The sequence below is a fragment of the Elgaria multicarinata genome, chromosome 3 (assembly GCF_023053635.1).
Source record: "Elgaria multicarinata webbii isolate HBS135686 ecotype San Diego chromosome 3, rElgMul1.1.pri, whole genome shotgun sequence".
NCBI lineage: Eukaryota > Metazoa > Chordata > Lepidosauria > Squamata > Anguidae > Elgaria > Elgaria multicarinata.
In genome coordinates, this window is record NC_086173.1 from 92,576,007 (window position 1) to 92,597,358 (window position 21,352).

A 21,352-nucleotide genomic window follows, 5' to 3' on the forward strand; every position below is an offset into this window, starting at 1 on the left:
CGAACTAATGCATTTCTACGGCCAAGGTCGTAAAGACCGCCGAGTACTTAGGGAGGGTTACGAAAATGGCGATGCTTTGGGGTGAGTCTGACGGCGGCGGCCAAGGCGATGCGTGTTTGTTTGGGTTTCCCAACATTAATATTTTCCTTCTTTGCAGGGGCTGTCCGAGCATGGAGCGTCAGCAGCTGGGTCCGGGCCGGCAGGTGAGTCTACGCTAGAGGGAGTTGTGGCCCCTTAAAGCAGGGTTGGGGAGCCTGTGAGCCTTCAGAGGTTGTTGGACTGCAGTTCCCATCATCCTTTTCCATTGACTAGGGCTGGCGGGAGTGGCTGTTCAAGGATGTCTGGAGGGCCACACGTACCCCACCCCTGCCTTAACGTCTCATTGACTGTTGTGGTGGTATAGGAACAATGCGATGAGGTTATGGCGCAGTAATAGGATGACAATATGAAAAGGAGGACAAGGCTCTTGTGTCTTTAACAGTTGTATAGAAAAGGGAATTTCAGCAGGTGTCATTTGTATGCATGCTGCTCCTGGTGACATTCCCTCTTCATCACAACAGTTAAGCTGCAGGAGCTATACTAGAATGACCAGATATAAAAGAAGGCAGAGCTCCTGCAGCTTTAATTGTTGTGATGAGGGAATTTTACCAGGTGCTGCAACCCTACAAATGACACCTGCTGAAATTCCCTTTTCTATGCAACTGTTAAAGATACAGGAGCCTTGTCCTCCTTTCTATATGGTCACTCTACTGTTAGGGACATCGTAGCAGGAGAGAATATGAGATAAACCAGATCATCAATAGAGGTTACTGAGATCAATAAACAAAACTTCCAAAGGCTTCTGAAATTCACTTGGCTCTATCAGTCTCTGAGGACAGATCACTAGATTCAGTAGCCTTACTGGTGCTGTGGCTTGTTGAATGCTGATGTTTTTGCCTGAGAGACAGAGCGCTAAGCCATTGTATTACCATGGTCCAAGCCCAGACCTGCTGCTTTCTGTGTCTGCCTTCTTTTTGGATGGGGCAGAAAGAGGTGCTTTCTGTACCTACTAGATCATCTGGCCTGAAAATCTTTGGGCCCCAAGCTAGTTACTACTGGATTGAATTATTAAATTTATACCCAGCCTTCCACAAAAATAGTGCTCAAGGCAGCTAACTCCATGGGGGACACAGCACGTCTTGTTGCTCCAGATCTCCAAACTACACTCTCACGCATGCTCACTCTCCAGTTGTGCATGCCTCTTGCTACATATAAATGTTGTTGTTTTCATAGGAAGATGGTCATATTATTTTTTAATTCAGTATTGTCTACTCTGACAGGCAGCAGCTTTCTAGAGCCTTAGGCAGTCAGAGGACTTTCTCATCACCTGCTAACACCCTCCTTTTAACTGGAGATGCCTGGGATTGAATCTGGGATCTTCTACAGGAAAGCTGTGTGTTCTGCCACTGAACTACCATTCTGCTCTAAATTCCATGACTTCAAAGTCGATAGATCAGGGAGGGTGTGCTTAATGTATTTACATAGTCTTGTTCTTCTTTTGCTTGACTTACTCTTTTACTCTGTTATTTGATTTATTATCATTGTAAACAAAATTGTCCTTCTGCTCATTTTTAAAGTGAGTACTGCTTTATATTTTAAAGAGAAAAACACTCATCAGAAAAAAAGTGAAACAGGCTGATTGCTAGATTTTGTTTGTTTATCCAAGTTTTAAATGTCAGGTGTTGTTGTTCTTCCCCTTAAGCATCTGTTTTGAAGCTGGAGGTAAAAAGTTTTAGTTGTATTAGTTCAAAAAACCAAACAAATCAGAAATCAGTGTGATGCTAATTAGAAGCAAAGGCCAACATTGTGCTCCCTTAAGATAGAAGGTCCCTTACACAAATTTGTTTGTAATTTCACTGTTCTAGTGCTTGCTCTTATGCTTTCAGAATATCACCTCCTACTGTCTAGGGACATCTTTTATTCTTGTTTTTAAGTTTACCTTATCAAGTAATCAAATAACATTAATTGGCACTTGAAACAGTGGTATTAACAGTAGACCTAAGAAGCTCTACGGTTATAGAATATGACTGGATTTTTTTTATGTTACCCCTATTGCCTTAATTAATTAACATTATTTGCAGTCCCTGACCACAGTACTCAAACCAACATCAAAGATAAATTAAAAAACTATAACGTTATCAAGTGAGCCTCAATTATAAAATAGTCTGCAATCAAATTAAAAACTTGAGACACCTGATTTATTGGGGAATAAGCATTTGTGGACTGCAACCCGCTTGTTTAAAAACCAAAATCAGCCGAAGTCTGTTTATAAATACAAAACTACATCACACTAGAATATAAAAGGAAACAGAGAATGCCTTCTTGAATAGAAATGCCTTCATTTGATGGTGACATGAAAGCAGAGAAGTGAGTCCTCTCTTGAGAGGGCAGATAGTACCTGAATCCAGTCTAGAGCACAGGTAGTATTGAGTGAATGAATGAAGGAACACAATTCCTGCAATGAGCAGGGGTTTGGACTCAATGGCCTTATAGGCCTCTTCCAACTCTACTGTTCCATGATTCTATGAATCAGGTCTTCACCATCTGACTAAATGTCCTGGATACCATGCCCTGGGTCACCTCCTGATTGGACCACTGCAATGTGTTCTATATGACCCAGAAACTTAAGTTAGTTTACAATACAGCTGCCAGACTGCAAACTGGGACCAGGAGCTGCGGGCATGTTACAAAAATACTCTGTCCGTTTCCAGGCTCCACCTAAAATGCTAGTTCTGACTGTGTGGCTTGGAATTAGGGTTCATAGAGGATCACCTGTGCCCATATGTGCCTAAGGCCTTCATCACAGGCCCTTCGCTGAGTGCGTCTAACAGGTGATATGCAGTGATAGCTACTGGGGAAAGGACACCTTTTCTGTCCCCTTCAATAACAACAAAAAAGCCCAGAATTGGGGATTGGGGCACAAAAATCTTTGGGTGTGAAACATGGCTCCATGTTTTGACTCAACTCTGCAGTTAATAGGAAAGTAAAATTTGGGTCAGTGTCTCATTAGCTGACCAGGAGAGGGCATACTTTTACCATCTAATAAGCTATTGTAACTGGATTTCTCAGTACAATATTTTGGAGGAACTGCAGAAATTTGGTCTCCGTTAACGTTAAAATGCCACAGGGCACATTGGGGATAATACACATAGATGTATAGTCTTTGATTTCAGTGTGTGTGTATGGTGAATGAATCAGAGCATTATTTGTGATCTAAAATAGTTTTAATGCAAAAGCCTATATTTCACAACTTAATGGCAAATATAAGCAATATACTTAATTTGTTTCTCTAGAGAAGCTAATTCTAGAGTTGCAGTTCCTTCATTTGCTGCTGCTCATAACGTTCCCACCAAACTAATAGTTTTAACAGGCTTGGGTTAAGCTAGGAGACAGGCAGAGTTGCAGCTTGTTCCTGCAGTTAGTTCAAAGACCAGACTATGGGTTCATCTACACCAAGCAGGATATTCCACTATGAAAGCGGTATATAAAAGGCAGGAGCCACACTACTGCTTTATAGTGGTACTGAAGTGCACTGACAACTGTTGGGGCCCATGACACATCTACTCCAAGCAGGATATAACACTATGAAAGTGGTATGAAAGCAGTATATAGTATGTGTCAATGGGCCCCAACAGTTCAATTCCGCTATAAAGCAGTAGTGTGGCTCCTGCCTTTTATATATTGCTTTCATAGTGGAATATCCTGCTTGGTGTAGATGAGCCCTTAGTTTTATGTTTGAATAGTGATGTGAAGACCCAGAATATAAATGCACCTTGTATCTTTTCAGACATACCTCAAATGGGAAAAAACACACATTTATTTTGGGACAATTGAAAATAAAAAAATAAACTTTATAAAATATTTTCTTTTTTCCTGTCTGTAATACGATTTGATAATACAAGTTTTAAAAAACTGACTTTTGCCCCAAACTCTGTCAAATACATTTCTATAATGATGAAATTATTTTAAAAGAAATGTACCTGCAAGTATCGACAGTAATAAGCAAATATATTTCCTAAATTCTGCAGGAGAGTGGGCGAGTGAGGAAGAATGTGTATGAATAAATAGCTTTGAGCACTAGAGGGTGCTATCACTTTACAATCTGTTAAGGACTTGGTCGTCACAGAATCCCGACTGAGAGAGAATCATCTCATTGCCTGGATAGGACACTTTCTGGTTCATACCGAGAAGCTGTTTTTAAGCGTCTCGAGAGATAGAAGTAAGATCTGATCATAGAAATATATAGTTAGGATTGGGGACAAGTGTGTCCATTCCACCTCACCCTTTAAAAGGTCCAAAGTAGAGGGGGGAACCATAAATAGCCCAGTGAGCACTGAGCACATTCAGTGGGCATGAAATGCTTACCGTGGGGTGTGTGATAGCTATAATACTGCAACATTTTGTTGCAAAGCGCTATTTTAAAATATTCTAAACAGACATATGTACAAAAGAAGTTAAACATAAAGGTTACAACTGCAGTTCAAATGATTTATCGTGATGTGAGAACTGATCCAGTCTGTCCTATCTTTGCCTGCTTTCTAGTCCTAGGCCTATTGCTTCTTATACCAGCAGGGAGAATGAGCCAGCTGAGAGTACAAGTTCCAGTATGTTTTGGGGAGTGTCCTGACTCATAGCTCATATTCCCTTCTAATTTAAGAAACTGTAAGGCCACAATCCTATGAATGTTTAGACAGAAAAAAACCCTGAAACTCTCAGCATGACTCTGCCAGCCATGTCTTTTAGAAGGAACAATAAAAGAGCTGCACATGCAGCACTATGGTGGCTGCATGTGTGGTTACATCCCTGTTGAAGTGAGAGTGTAGCTGTCATCCTGGAGGTGGACTGTATGTTTGGATGAGTGTTATGTTATAAGGCTATAATAAACATGCATGTTAAATTGGAATGAATAACATGTAGCAAGCAACATCTTAAGTTATCCAATCAACCACAAGATCCAGCTCCCGTGGAATGACAAAATCTTGTCCCACAGGGTACTAGCATCCTGCAGTGCTCCTCTCCTGTCAAATATCCGTACAAGTGCATCTGTTGCGCGCATGGGAAAATGGGAGAAGAAGAATAGAATCGTTTATCCTCCTCAGCAACCGGGAGAACCTCGAAGACCTGCGGTATGAACTCACCTAAATCTCTTGTCTAAATGTTACAAAATTGTAGGGTTGTAATTAGCCATTGCTTTGGGTCTAGTTTTGCAAGCAGCAGTTTCTGAGGACAAGGTAAGCATTTGAAATGGGGAGCCATTTAGTGACTCCCGGAAGCACTGCCCGTATCCCAGCAGCTCTTTGACACAACGAATGAGGGGGGTGGGGGGTGGGGGGAAGCGCACAGTGAAGTATTACCTGCAACTAAATGTTGCCATGTCAAGAGCTCGTTTTTAGCTGCCAGCCAGCCACCCATGACCTCTTTCAGATTAACCCCTTGTATTCCACCTCTGTTCTCTCCATCCCAACTTGACCATGTTCAGTCCTCTTTGGGCTCTTTGTGTGTGTTTTCCCCCATGTATGGGTTTCCCCCATAAATGTTTGTAGTTATGCAACATTTAGGGTTTCCCTTAGTCTTTTAATTCCTCTCTGTTATGTTATGTTTTGCTCTTTGCCTACATAAGGATCCAGAATTGAGCTTGCTATAAGTATATAGGTTGTGTTCCCTTGTCTAATGCAGATATGAGGTGGCCAAGCACATTATACTGAGTTTTGAGTCATCATCTCTCTTTCCCTCCCTCCCTCTCTGCTACGCAAAATAAATGCTGAATCTTGAATAAACCTGAAAGGATAAAGGTTCTGTGGTCTTAAGTCTGTAGGAAGTGAGCCTTGCTCTATCCTCTCTGTTCAGCTAATAGGTTTATATTTTTTCTGGCCTGAATTTCACTGCATTCACATCGTATTTCTCCCCCCCTTGGGCTGTTTTATGGCTGGAAGTGTATTTAGAAAACTGAAGCAATAGAATCCTTTGTCAGTTTGTATTGTACATGGAACTAGATAAACTAAAAATGTAAAGGCTGGTGACTGCAGGAAAGAGATGCTAGTTTTGAAAATGCTTGAAATTGCTAGCTGGTAGCATGATGTATGGGAAAACTTGGAAGACTTGTATGAGAACGCTTTCGGGTTTTCCTGTCAGGTATAGTAATCTTAGTCTAGAATTTTTTATGTCTTTTTTTAAAAAAACAATAATAATAATTTACTGTCAGATAGTTTGGCTTGCTGTTAAGTCAGCTAAAATGAAAAATGGTTATACTGCAGACAAATACATTATATATATATATATTTTTAAAAAGTCCCTCATTTTGTCTTCTATGCACACTCATCAGCTCTGCCAGCAATATGGTTTGAAGTATATGTGCTGTAGTTTTGAGCAACTAAGGACATATGAAACTTCAGTTACCAAATGATTAATGTGCCTGTGTGGATGTTGCTTCTCTTTTTCAAAGCGTTTATTTTATCTTTTTCAAAAATTGCATTGACTTTCACTGTTTGGCCCTAGCCTTTGTGTTGGCTCGTGAAGCAATGGTGATGAAGAGCTTATTCAGGGCAGCTTTTTAATCAGTCATATGCTGAGGACTTAACCTGCACTGGCACATTATGTGCATTAATTTCATTAAATGCATCTCACTCACTTGTGGAGTCTGAGGCATAGCTATGAATGGGTATAGAACTTGAATTGCCTTGTGGTGGGCAATGCCAGAACACTTTGGGCATTGCTCCCTTCTCCCTTCTTTTCCTGGTCTCAAGAGGCTATTAGTGATTACTTATTTTGGGGGGAAGATGGCAGGGTAAGGACTCTGCATGCAAGCACTTCATTGCTAAGCTGAGTGTGTGTGCGAGACTTGGATCCCTTCTTTTCTTGACCAATTGCAACCCTTCGGAGGGAAGGAAAAGCAGGCCTACTCACCAGTGTAGTAGAGAGAAGCAGTGGAAGATAGCAGTAGCAGAAAGCACATCAGCTCTGCAGGCGTGCAGAGAAAAGTGCAGGGCAACTGATCCTTATGTCTTCTCCAAGCTTTTGTTAAAATTCACTGCATCAGTGCACCATAATACTGATCTGTGCCCACTTGAGAGGCCATAGCTCAGTGGTAACATACATGCTTTGCATGTAGCAGACCCCTAAATTAATCCTTGGTATCTCCAGTTCAAAAGAGATTTTCCTGCCAGTCAGGGTTCATAGTATTGGTCTAGATGGGCCAATTGTGTAACTCAGCGTAAGGCCGTCTCATATGTTCACTTTGCACAGTACTGCCTCATGCCTTGCAGCAGATTAAACTTACTAATAAATCAGCCAGGCGATTGTTGATGACCATAAAACTGCTCCCTTAAAACACCAAACTTCTTCCATTATGTGGTGTGATACATATAGTACCAAATAGTTGGGCTTCCGGTTCCCAGCCTTGCCTGGTCTCTTATGCCACACACAGTCTTTGTGGGTGTGGGGATGAGGGTATCTGTATTTTCAAACAGCAATGCAGGATGGGAACATAAGAAGAACCACGTTGGATTAGACCAGACCAGCATTCTGTTCACACGTTGGCTGACCAAATGCATGAGGGAGGCTCACAAATAGGCCACGAGTGCAATAGCACCCTCCCGCTCAGGTTCCCCAGCCACTGGTGCACAGAAGCAGGCTGCCTCTGATTTTGGGGATAGCACATAGCCATCAGGACTAGTAGCCATTGATATCCTTATCCAATGTATTCGGTTAATGATAAAATCCTTCATCTCCCCCCCCTCACATTTATTGTTACCATTTTACTAAAGCAATTCTAGAGCATAACCCCCATTTCTCTTTTTAGGAAATATACCACTGTCGAAGAGAGATTAAATACAGCAAGGACAAGATGTGGTACCTGGCAAAATTGGTAAGAGAAGTATTTCTTGTAAGCTTCATTTTCTTAAGCATATGTGAAGCTTTTCTTTCAGTATCCTTCTAACACGTACGTGTGGTTGAGTTTGAAATTGTGTTTTTTTTATACCTTCCCTTGCGTAAGTCCTGGATAAAATCTTATGTAACTCTGCTTAAAGCAACAGGAGGATGTTTTGCACTTTCATGCATTAAGGTCTTGATTTGCTTTTTTCCCCCTCCCACAAACAAAAATTAAACCATTTAAAGGAGAACATTTAGACAAGACAAACTTTTGATTGGAATGCATTGCATAGCAAACACTGAAAGAAGAATGGCTGGTTTAGATTTTCTCCTGGGAAGCATTCAGCATTTCAGGTTCATTTGCAGGGATCGTCAAGTCCTCTGTCTCCTATAGGCCACTTCCCATTATCCAGCTGCCATGTGGAAGACATTTGAAACTCCATGCAGCAAACTGCTGTTTTTGCGTACCAAACAGTTTTGGTGGTGGCTCATGCCAAGTGAAGACAAATCTCATTTTGGAGGCTGATAACATGCTGTCTGAATGGTATACTAGGCTCAGCCATATGCAGTCTCTCGCTATCTGAAGCAGAGAACACATGCAGTGCCACTGTGTCACCTCCCCTTTCTCCTTTACCACCGCATCGTGCCCCCCTTTACTGCCAGTGGCATGTCATGCCAGTGGGCAGGCGGGCTCTCTGGACAACTCCTCAAGAGAGTCAGACAGGCTAAAAGGCTTGTTTTTGAAGGGGTCCTAACTCAGAACCAGGCATTGGAGGGGTGTTACAGGATGATCGCCTCTAAGTGGCTGCATCTTGAGAAGAAGACCTAAGTGTGTACAATAGATTTGAGACCCCTAATGGTAGGAAGCTTCCCTCCAGTCAGTGGTGGCTAGAAAGTCTATTTCCATGACTTCAAATTAGGAGAATTCCCTTCTCCTCTGTATTAATCTGGGAGTTCATGATGCCCTTTGCCAAAGTTCTGTACAGTAACATAAAATTGTAGAAACCAGAGAGACATACTTACTGTTGACAGTTGGCAAATCTACTGATATCTCTTTCCCTACACTGATTATATTGAGAGCTCCTCCCACCTCTCCATGTTGCTTTTTATTTCAGATACGGGGAATGAGCATTGATCAGGCATTAGCTCAGTTGGAATTCAGTGATAAAAAGGGAGCTAAAGTGATCAAAGAGGTATGTTGTATATTTCTTTAGAATTTCATTTTCCAGTGTCTGTTAGATCCATTCATTTGAGAACTCTTCTGAAGTTTATCACTCAATGAATTCAGATCTTTTCATTGTGCATAATACTCACATCTTCTCTTGGTGAAGTATTGGTGCATTTTGGCTTACATTCTCCTAGTGTACAGAACTTCCTTGGAAGTGCAAAAAGTTTAACTAAGGCAGTAAATACCATGTACATCTATCTGGAAGCAAGCTTCACTAAATAAAATGGGACTTACTTCTGAGGAAACATACTTAAGATTGTACTGTGAAGGAGAAAAATAGGCTTTCACCATGTACAACATCTTACTAACACATTGCTTTGTTTCTTAAGGTGATGAGCTATTACTGTGTTTATAAAATTCTGGGATTAAAAGCATACGTGGTCTTCATTTGTAATTGATTTTATTTTTCCTCTTCCATAATAGGTCCTTCTAGAAGCTCAAGAAATGGCGGTGAGAAATAATAATGTAGAATTTAAATCCAATTTACACATTGGTAAATAGTGTTTTTTTTATTATCATAGAAAACATTCTCTGGAAAAAACTGATTGCAATCTAGCGTAGCAATAGTATGAACCAGATTAGAATATTAACTGATGTGTACAATCCTGATACAATACACATCTGTTGTAGTAAGTACCATGATTATACATACTAATCTGTAATGTGCAACAGAATATCTTCCATTGTATTTTTCCAGAGAAAAATTCTAAAAATGAATTATTTCAGAAAATTATTATATAATGCCAATTAAATTGGACAGTTTCAAAGTTGTAATTAACTTTTTTTCAGGTGACTGTCTCTAGAAAGCATATATTCATATATAACGTTATGCACAGATCATTAGGAATACTAAAACTAGTATGTTAAATATTTTAGTGCCTTATTTTTTCTTAAGATTTAAACAATGGGCTATTCATAGATGTGTCAAATCATAGCTTGGTGTTATACACATGAGCCATGGGTTCACTTGCTTCCTGTTCACCTTGTTTGCCAAGATTGAAAAAGTTTTCAATCCTGATTTACACAAACTGAATCCCAAGACAAGATAACCTAAGGGAGTTTCTGAAAGGAATATTTGCCTTCTCCTCCTCTCCTCTTCAAGCCTTTCTGGTAGGTCAAGGAGCCCTTCTGAATAATGTGAGGGGTTGTTGGGGCAGGGGGGGAATTGACCCCAAATAAGCTTGGGTCCTAAGTTGGGTTAACCTAAGCAAGTGTAACGAAGGGAGATTTCCTATAGTTTCTGCACTCTATCCCATATTGTCCATATAGGCTTTTTGTGGGTGGGAATGACTGCAGGGAGAAGGATGAGACAGGAAGCTTTCCTTCAGTGCACTTCCTTAAATTAATTTATTCTAGTTAACTTACTTATCCAAGCTGTAGTTTTCCAGGATTGGGTGGGTTGAACACTCATGATGGTTTGGCATAATGTCTGAATAGTCTTTCTCGAAGAAAATTCTGCTACTAAGTCATCATGTCTTAAAAAAATCATGCCCAGGTTCCGCTCTTCTCCAGTTTCTGCCTCAGAAACAGAAACAAACCCCTCAGGTTTCGCTTGGATCAGTTGTCCCCACTGACACCCAAGCTTCAGCCTTTCCCTCTCTCTGGGTTCCAGAGACACCCAATATGCCTTATTAGTTCCCTCAACCCACTACAGGAGAAGTAACAAGGAAATTGATTTAATAATGGTAGTCAACACATGGGAGTTTGTATTTTTTAAAAAAATAAAGATTTTTTAAAATACAAAGATATGTATATTAAGATTAATCAATGCTTGGTCCTAATTTCCTTACCTACTCCAACCCTTCTGAAATCTTATATACAAACCCCATTAGCTAAATGTTGCTTCTTCAATCCCTAAGCCCTATTCTGTCAACTAACTAGGTCAAGTCAGATCCCAATTGATTTGGGGCAGCTTTTCCTAACCTACGTAAGAGCCCTGCTGGATCATACCAAGGTTCCATCTAGTCCAGCACTCTGTTCACACAGTAGCCAACCAGCTGTCGATCAGGGACGAACTAAGCAGGACATGGTGCAACAGCACCCTCCCACCCATGTTCCCCAATAACTGGTGCACACAGGCTCACTGCCTTGGATACTGGAGGTAGCACATAACCCTTAGGGCTAGTATCCATTGATAGCCTACTCCTTCAGGAATTTATCCAATCCCCTTCTAAAGCCATCCAAATTGGTGGCTATCAATACATCTTGTGGTAGTGAATTTCATACTTTAATTATATACTGTGTGAAGAAGTACTTCCTTTTATTTGTCTTGAATCTCTCAACAATCAGCTTCATGGGATGACCCTGGGTTCTAGTATTTTGAGAGAGGGAGAAAAATGTCTCTCTGTCCACATTCTCCATACCATGCATAATTTTATACACCTCTATCATGTCTCCCCTTAGTCTCATTTTTCCTAAGCTAAACAATCCCAGTTGTTGGAACCTTCCCTCATAGGGGAGATGCTCCAGCCCCTTAATCATTTTAGTTGCCCCTTTCTTCACTTTTTCCAGCTCTATAATATCTTTGAGGTGTGGTCACCAGAACTGTACAAAGTATTCTAGGTGCGGTTGCACCAGAGATTTGTATAAAGGCAGTATAATACTGGCAGTTTTATTCTCAATTCCTTTTCTGTTGCCCTCCCAACATTTTGGATTGCAACTTCCAGGATTCCTGACTATTGGCCATACCGATTAGCGTTGAACTAACACATCAGGAGGACACCTGGTTGGGGAATGCTGATTTAGGACATCAGAAAGTTTTCTATTCATTCCCCCCCCCCTTGAAAAATCACGTAAAAATGCACAAAAGCTTGAAAAACTATGTCTGTGTTCTATAATCAGTTCTGAATGCTCTTTTTTAGAGTAATGCCAAAATTCCATGAAATATAATGTTGTTTTGAAATCAGTGAGTCTTTCCTCCCAATGAAAGACTATTGAATCCTGTCTGATTCTTTTATTATTGTGTTTTTAATTAATTTTGTGTTCAATTAAGATTTAAATTTTAATATTCATTATTGTTAGCCACCTCGAGCACTATTTTTTGGGAAAGGCAGTATATAATGTGCCTAAGACGAGGATGTCCGTTAGGTTCATTGTGTGGATTTATAGTACCTGTGTTTAGACTGGGAAAATATTTCATGTCAATCCCACATGTAAAGCATCATATACTCTGATGCTGCATAAATAGGCACGGATGTAGAGGGAAAGGCACTGTAAACTAACGAAAAAGGAGGAGGCAAACTCCGGTGCTCAAAGAAAGAAAATTTATTGTGCTCTACGCGTTTCGGAGAAGATGGGTCCTTCTTCAGGAGCATAAATAGGACCTCACAAGTGATTTGAATGCATCCAACTTCAAAGGGAGATCAGCATATTAGCCATTTGCTGTATGAACTCCAAATTCATTGGAGCAAATATATTTTATTCTTGAAGCTCAACCATAGAGTTACAGGATGCCATCTCTAAGAGATTGGTAACCTGATTCCTAACTTCCTAGCATTGTTAATGGCTGCAACTTCTGCCACCAACCATCCAGTGCAAAACTTGATTTAACAATAGCTGCATAAGAAATTTATTTATTTATTATTTATTTATTACATTTCTATACTGCCCAATAGCCGAAGCTCTCTGGGCGGTTCACAAAAATTAAAATCATAGTAAAACAATCAAAAGGTTAAAAGCACAAATACACAATACAATATAAAAAGCACAACCAGAATAAAAACCACACAGCAAAATTGATATAGAATTAAAATACAGAGTTAAAACAATAAAATTTAAATTTAAGTTAAAATTAAGTGTTAAAATACTGAGTGAATAAAAAGGTCTTCAGCTGGCGACGAAAGGAGTACAGTGTAGGCGCCAGGCGGACCTCTCTGGGGAGCTCATTCCACAACCGGGGTGCCACAGCGGAGAAAGCCCTCCTCCTAGTAGCCACCTGCCTCACTTCCTTTGGCAGGGGCTCACAGAGAAGGGCCCCGAAGATGATCTTAAGGTCCAGGCAGGTACATATGGGAGGAGGCGTTCCTTCAGATAACCTGGCCCCAAACCGTTTAGGGCTTTAAATGTCAATAGAGTATAGTTTTTCAATAAGAGTAAATGTCTATTATATATACCAATAGAGTATATATAAAAAGTAGCTGAAGCAACATGATGAGGAACTGTAACTTCTGTCCTTCCAGTTTTTGTTCTTTGACACTACTTGCCCCAGCAGCTGTATTATTTCATATAAATCTTAAAAATGATAATGGCATTTTTCATTGGCCCATTTCAATAGCTTGTTGCTCATTTTTCTATGGAAGGCTAGCCAGCAGTTTACACTTCACTTTCCAGCAACCTCTCATCTGTCAGCCTTTAATTGCGGTAAAAAGGTTCTAAATTAAGTGCATTTAGATCTGGCATTTAGGTACAACCTTCTGACTTCCCCATATCAAATTGATCCTTTTAACTTTCCACTATATCGCTGCCACCATAGGAAGCTCATTTCTCTTTTAAACTTCTGACAAAAAGCATTATAGAAATCGCTTCTACCAAAGGGGGAAATAAAATGTCACTTCATAATGATTCAAAGCACCTCAAGTGGGCATTCTGGTGGGAAGTGATTGACCAGCTTAGTGAATTATGCTTTCCATGGAAAGGCTTTAAAAGGAGGAGGGGGGTGAGATGGGATTGGGTGGGTGGGTCTTACACCATTATAGTATTAGAAGAAACATTTAGCTGAAATAATGGCATGAATGGACAGTGGCAGTAATTTCTAGTCTTTTGCTGCCAGTTGACATAGGTCTTGTTTTCAACCACTTCAGAAAGATTCTTCTGTTTGCTTACTTGCTGTGCACTTTATTTATTTAAAACGTTGCTATTCTGCTTTTCCTTTGGAGAGCTCAAAGTAGCTACCCCCAAAGATAAAACCATAATGTGATAATTTAAAAAAAACTCCCTCACAATGTTAACACTAAAACAGCAGCAAGAAGAAAGAATGCAGCAGTAGTAAAAATTATTCACAGTCCATAGGCAGTTAACACCGACTGTGCAAAACTTGATCCTTAAATTCCTCAAGTTACATATTGTTTATTATAAGTCTTGATAAATGCAAGCTGGGTTAGTAGCATACAATGACACTTCGATAATTTGGGCACCAGTGATGTTAAAATCTTTCGACACTTTTTCATTATTTATTAAGGCTGGAAGTATATGTTAAGGCAGCTGTAGGCTAACTTGAGTCTTGCCTAGGTTACATGCACACACACTGTAGGGTACCCCTAGCTAGCCAACTTGTTTTAATTTTACTTTCAAGAGTACATACTCAATATCTCCTTAACAGTTAAAGCCTAGCTAATTTGTGTTGAGTGGTCCTCAATAAGTTGTCTTGGAGTGCCTTGCTGGATCAGTTCAAGGTCACCTAGTCCAGCATTCACTGCAAGAATTCTTGCAGCTAGCACGCAGAAGGTGGTCACTTGGAATTGACCAGTGGAGTATACTGTCTTGTGTTATATCACATGCATGGCTGCCACCAAAGCAGCAGCTTTTTAATAGTGGTGCTGCTTCTCCTGCCAATAAAACTTGATAAATCAGAAGTAACAACGTCACCATTTTGTGAGTTTTCCTGTCCCCCACAAGCAGTGGCCAGTGAAGTAGACTAGGGGTGGGGAAACTCACAACACAGTGGTGTCATATCACACATTTTGTATTGCTAGATGTTACTGTGGAATGAAAAAGGAGCTACAGAACCAGTGTCTTCTGTAGCAGTCACACTACTATCCTAACATCTAGTTCCAACCTCAGACAGGCTCAGTTCAGGGATTTTAGAAAGAAAGGCATTTGGTTAATGAGCTAGTTTCCATTATAGAATTGTATTCGCATCTGCTACTTTTTTGATGTCTTTATTTTTTATACACACATAGACATTCAGGCTAGTCTCAGATTTTGTTGTTGTTTTTTTGTTGTGTGCAATATGACTTAAGATGTTATACACAGGTTTCTAAGAATAAGGGGCAATAGATAATCCTTTGGTAATAGCTACACAGAGGTACCCACACCTCTTGCTCATGATGGTGGCTCTCAATTGTGTATAAAGCAATGTCTGTATGGAGCCTATGGAGCTCCTCTTCCTCTACCCAGTTTCCCCCATGCATATTGTGCTGCTTCTTGTGCCAAATGCATTGTCTTGACTGACGCATCCTTCTAAATGGAGATTCCCTCCTATTACGGCAGCTTACCCCGACCTTCAGATGTTTCGGGCTTCAACTTCCCTTAGCACCTCCGCCAGCATCGCCAATGGTCAGGAATGCTGAGAGTTATAGTCCAAAACATCTGGAGGGCATCAGGTTTGGGAAGGCTGTCTTAGGGCATCCAGCAGCCCACTCCTTCAGGGCCCTGATGTATGGCTGCTTCTCTTAGAAGTATGAGCAGAGCTGTATGGAGGGCCTGGACAAGAGTGGGCAATTGGATGCCCTAAAATGGGGTGAATTGTAGCTCAGTGGTAAAGCATATGCTTTGCATGCAAAAGGTCTCAGTTTCTATTGCTGGCATCGTCAGGTAGGACTGGTTAAAACCTGCCTGAAACACTAGAGAGCCACTGCCAGTCTTCATAGATAATGCTGACTTAGATGAACCCATAATATGACTTGGCATATGAGGTTCCTATGTTCCAAGATGCAGCACTCTTGAGGGGAAGCTACACCGGATTCTTAAGCAAGGCCTGATCTGGACACAGTCTGAAATGCTTGTTTAATGTAGAGGATTGCAGCCACTGTGTGTGTTAAGATGTATTCATAAATGTTACCCCTGTCCTCAAGTCATACCTTCCCCATTTTTTTTAAACTACACCAGTCCATACAGGTGCTTTGGTTAGCTGCCTTCAGCCCTGAACCATTTTGTAATTTTTGGTGAGACACATTAAAAAGATAATACGGTTCTGTTAATGCATCGAGTGAGCTGCACATTCAGGTAATGGTTTCTTTAAATTGATGCTTCAGCCAGGATTCTCCTCTTATTTTAATTTTATTTTCTGTCTTTCAGCTAGGTCCTTCTCTGGAAAAGGCCATTATCTGAAAAGGATCCGCTACCATGGCAAAGGCTTTTTTGGCATTATGGACAAAGTCAAATGTCATTACTTTGTGAAATTAGTAGAAGGCCCACCTCCACCTCCAGAACCACCCAAGACTGGATTTGATCAAGCGAAAGAATATGTTCAGCAGCTTCGTAACCGAACCATTACTAACACACTGTAATATTTCCCTCACTGTGTATATCTTCCTTTTTGATAAACGTGTAAATAAAAAGGACATTTTAAGAAGAACTTTTGAACTGCACTCAGATTTCTGGGTAGAATCATATAATGTATATGATGACTGGGAGAGAAGGGCCAGCATTGGACAAGAGCAGTGCCTCAGATGATATTTGATAAAATGGCAGGAGGTGCTTCTGCTGAGGAGATTGCAGTCTGATTTATATCTTGGTTCTTAAAATTTTGATTGAACTTCTATTCCAGTATTACTTTTACTTTTAAACTGCAAGTATAGTATAGTATATGCTGTGAATGCAAAAACAAAACAAAAAGAACCCATGGTTGTCATGTAGGCTATGAAATCCTGAGTCACTCCCAACAAGGTACTGAAGTCCCCCAGTACAGCATGCCACGGAGTCTCCAGCACTAGCGCCAAGACCACCTCGGCTAGCTCAGGAAGGGAGACTATTGAGCAGTGGGGCAGGCAGTCCACCAATAGAATCCCTATTCTGTGCTGAACGCTCATCTTCAGATACACACACTTGAAACTGGAAGACTGCGGGATGGAGCACTTGGACAGGTGGATAGCTTTGGCTTTTGGGCGGTATAGAAATGCAATAAAAAAATGGTAGACCACTGTGGTGCCATCTCTCCCCACTGTCCCAGGTCTTACCTGCTGTTACACAGAGAACCAGGTGGGTAAAGCTGGGAAAGGTTTATTCCTCCAGTCTCATCGAACCAGGTCTTCGTGATACAGGCCAGATTGGCACTCTCATTCAAGATCAAGTCCTGAACGGCTGCTGTTTTCCCACTCACTAACCCAGCATTCATAATAAATCATTAAAGAGGAGGAAAGCACCAATTGCTTGGGTTCACTGCTAATAATTGGCATTTTGTTTGATGATTGCTCTTGATAACTTCTCATGCATTCCAGAAGGGAGGATAATGTTTCTAAGCAACTACACAGTAAACAAGCAATGAGATGAATTTTCAGTTCAGTAGAATGTAACTGCAGATGGCACCACTGTTCGTTTTTTGGCAGTACATAAAGAAATATGGAAAACTTACAAGCCTCTAAAGTTGCCTTTTGGCACTCACAATTGCACTAACATGCCCTGATCTGTGCACAAGCCAGCTAACCTCTGAGGAAGTAAAATGCTTTGCAGTGATTACAGACCGTGTGCGCTTAGATTCCAAACGAGGTAATTTAAATGTTTATTAGTTTTAATGGGAAACAACTTATTTTAATTTTATTCTTAGCTGTAAATTCTCTTCCCACAATGAAGCAATAGTGATGATACCATTTGTTTTAGGTGATAGGGTAATCTATTGTTACTGTAGGTTCAAATTTATGAATACTGGGTGAATTATAGCAAATGGGTCATTGTAGGCAGTGATATTTAACCAGTTTATAGCAAAATATTAGTAAAATCATGGACTTGGCTTTTGAAGATTTCAAAGTCCCCCCCTGATTTGCCAGTCTGTCAAAGATCGCAAATGAAAAGGTCTTTAGGGATGGCAATACACATGGCTTCATCCTGCTACCATAAACCTTGCTGGGCCTTTAGCTGGAATACTTCCTTCCACAGAAAGCCTTTCTATTCAATGCTAGACCATCTCCCACCTGCCCCCCTTGGTTCCTACGAAACACAGATCCCGCCCCCCAAATGGTCAGGTGTCCCATATCAACTTCATGTTTCCTGAAAAATCTACCTTAGCTTACAGATCTGAGGTGAACGAAGTGGCCACTTGCCAGGCTCTTGGTACACACTGGGAGAGTGTAAATCAGTCCTTTTTGTAAATTACTATAATAGTAAAGTGTGATGTCTGCATGCAGATTTTCTGCTTCCTCAACAGTGGGGAAGCTAGGGTAGCAAAGAATCTCCACTGACAATTTAATGTAAAGTGATATTTAGGCTGCTTTTCATCTCAAGTTTCCGAGGCGACCAATAAAGCAATACAATAAAAGAATTTTCAAAAGATACATAAAAAAATGCAAAGCCAACAGTTAAAAACAACTTAAGAAATAAAATAAATAGCAGAAGGAAAACTATATATTAAGAGCCCTGGGAAATTTAAAAAAATAACCATCTTTACTTGGTCCCAATAAGCAAAGATATCTTTTCATTAAGGGGAAATCACATTGCTTACCCTGGGCGTTTGTCCTTCCTGCTTTGGGGCACAATTATTACAGGCTTATTTACATGGAGAGGGATAATCACATGGTTTGATTTGAATACTTCCCCTCAACTGAAGCAGCACCATCTAGTGACAGAAAATCCCCTTTTAAAGGTGGTTCATTTCATGGCAAAATTTGCAACAGTTGTTGCGGGAGATATCCTGGTTCTTCACAACATCATTTAAAAGAACTGCAAACTTCCGTGAGTGGCCAGTCACGAGTGTGCAATAAATCACTCATTTATAGAAGCCCATAGTTATGCCAGCCATGCATCTCTGCAGAGAGCATTCCACAGCTGAGGCACCACTGGCAAGGCCCCATCTGTGGTGTCATCTGGAGATCTTAACTAGCCTGCAGGTTCATATGCAGTTGATGGTCCTTCAGCTTTATGTGACAAAACCAGCATCATGAGTTATAGTAGGAACAAACTGGAAGTCAGGGAAGATATTTTAATACTGGCAAGATGTGTTTGTTCCAAGCAGCCAGTTCCAGTTAATAATCTGTCCGACATGTTCTGAACCAGCTGAAAGTTCTAAATAAGTTTCAAGGATAGCCTCTCCCTCATAAACTATATTGCAGTAATCAGGTCTGGATGTTACCAGGACATAGGTAATTGAAAGCAAGAGGGGCAGCTGCCTAAGCTGGTAAGAGGCAATTCATGCCAAGGATGTCCCTTCAGTATCCAAAAGAATGGACAGCTCTAACAGGACTCCCTTATTTGATCCTTGGGGAGAGCAGCCCCATCAAGAATGGGTTGAACATCACCTCTGCCACCCATCAAACAATCTGCCAGCTACTATGTCATGTCTGGATTGAACTCATTCAGTCTGTTACTGACTCCAGGCACAACTACAGCACTGATTCAGGTGAAACTTCCTACCCTTGGATAGATATAGATATAGATATAGATATAGATATAGATATAGATATAGATATAGATATAGATATAGATATACACACACACACACCTGTCTGGAACTCCAAGATATCCCAAGATGCAGAAGATGTTGGAACTAAGTGGGTGTGGGAATTGTTGTAACCAAGAGGGTGTGGGAATTGTTCTGGCCAAGTAGTGCACATTTACCACTCTGCTAACAGGGGGAGCTATCAGGTGGAGTTCTATGGGCCCTACTCCTGCGGCTTGCTGGTTTCCAGCAAAAGGTTCACATGGAAGGGGGATTTTGCCCTGTTTCTCACCCAAAGGATCCTGCGGTATCAAGGAGTTTGGTCTCTGAAGATATGTGCCCTCTGATGCATGTCCCCAGAGTCCAATCCTACCAGCACCACCCCACCCAAAGATCCTTTCAGCAGTGAATGTGGGTAGATCATCACCACCCTTTGCCACCGAAATGATAGGGATAATTTATTTATTTGATTTACACTCCACCTTTCTACCAAAAAATGTCATTCAATGCAGCTTGGAGGTGTGTCCTTGGAGCCCAAATCCCTCCCCTCCCCTCCTCCACAAAAGCAGCAGCTTCACTACCAAAGGCTAATGGCCGTGGAGAATATTGTGGATTTTCACAGATCCTCTCTCCCTTTCACTTTTATTCTCATAATCAGCCACAAACTCAACTAGGTCTTATTCGCAGGCATTTTGCTGAAATGTAAAACAATCTACATGTATTTCAAGCACACACACAGAAATTACAAGTAAGCTCATTTCAAGCTTAGATGCTTTAAAACATTCTATTTGTTCTTATTTTCGGTGCTTTAGTGGAAAGAGTAAACTTTGGCAAAGAAGTGCTTGTCAATATTCTTATTTTTCCTTCATCTAGTATTTTAAAGCTGTTATCAGAAGAGTCAACCATTTTCGCTGATATTTGCATAAATTGAACATAAACACAACAGGGATCTTTTATAATGTTCCTGTCACATGGGTAGGTTCTATCAGGATAATGTATATACATTTTACTATATAGTCAGCAGCTGCTGATTCCAGGCTTACAGTGCAATCCTATACTCAGAAGAAAGACCCACTGAGTTCACGAGAACATGGTCCTAGTTACAGCTGCAGTGTATAGGCTGCAGCCTTAATATTTGCCTTGTGTATGTGATTAATATATATTTCACAAGTATACTTCTACCCAAAATTGTAATTTTACATATTTAAAAATGGAAAATGGAAACTCCAACCTTCTTCATGTCAGTTCTCTCTTTACCCCTCTGAGAAATTTCAGCATGATGTGGTTTGAGGAATAGGGTCACATTCATCAAATGACCCAACCCATCTAGCCTAAGGCATCCAGGGCTTTTGCTAGACCTACCTTAAAATCTGCGATGGAGGAGGGGAGAGCCCATGATGCAACTATCATGGGCTGTCACCCTAGTCTAGACGTCAGACACAAAGAGCTAAAGGAAAGACCCATCACGGCCGCCATTTTTAAAAAATTTCTTAAAGGGGCGATGCTCATGAATGCTCGTGCACTCAGGTAAGGTTTTTTTTTAATTCATTTGATTTTCCCACTCCCCCTACCTTGCCCCCAATGGGCGCAGCACTCCTAGGGAGCTCTGTGCCCCGTGCGTGGCTTCTCCCGGCTATGCGTGAGTAATTGCGCAGAGCCGTGGAATGGGCTACACGCTCGCGGTCTCTCAGCCTGAGACTGTGGGAAAAATCGGGCTGAAAGGGGTAGGCTATATTCTGGGGCCAGGGAGGGTTGATCCCTCCCTGAGCCCGGGATCCCCTGTGCATCATCTGGATGCACGGGGGCAATCCCGGATATCAGCCTGGGATATAGCCTGGTCTAGCAATGGCCTAAATATACTCTAGCCAAGGGAGAAAAGTCATCTCAAATGCTTCTTGTGCATCTGAAAA

At 41.0% G+C, this 21,352-nt stretch overlaps 1 protein-coding gene across 1 annotated transcript; it reads left to right on the forward strand.

The window, feature by feature from the left end:
• The first annotated feature begins 73 nt into the window (after nucleotides 1–73).
• MRPL22 (mitochondrial ribosomal protein L22) lies at nucleotides 74–16,430 on the forward strand. Its single transcript, XM_063123327.1, has 6 exons — nucleotides 74–203; nucleotides 5,030–5,165; nucleotides 7,838–7,903; nucleotides 9,024–9,101; nucleotides 9,560–9,629; nucleotides 16,151–16,430. Exons 1-6 carry the CDS (start codon nucleotides 109–111, stop codon nucleotides 16,360–16,362), a joined length of 657 nt encoding a protein of 218 aa, XP_062979397.1. The 5' UTR covers nucleotides 74–108; the 3' UTR covers nucleotides 16,363–16,430.
• The last annotated feature ends 4,922 nt before the right edge of the window (nucleotides 16,431–21,352 follow it).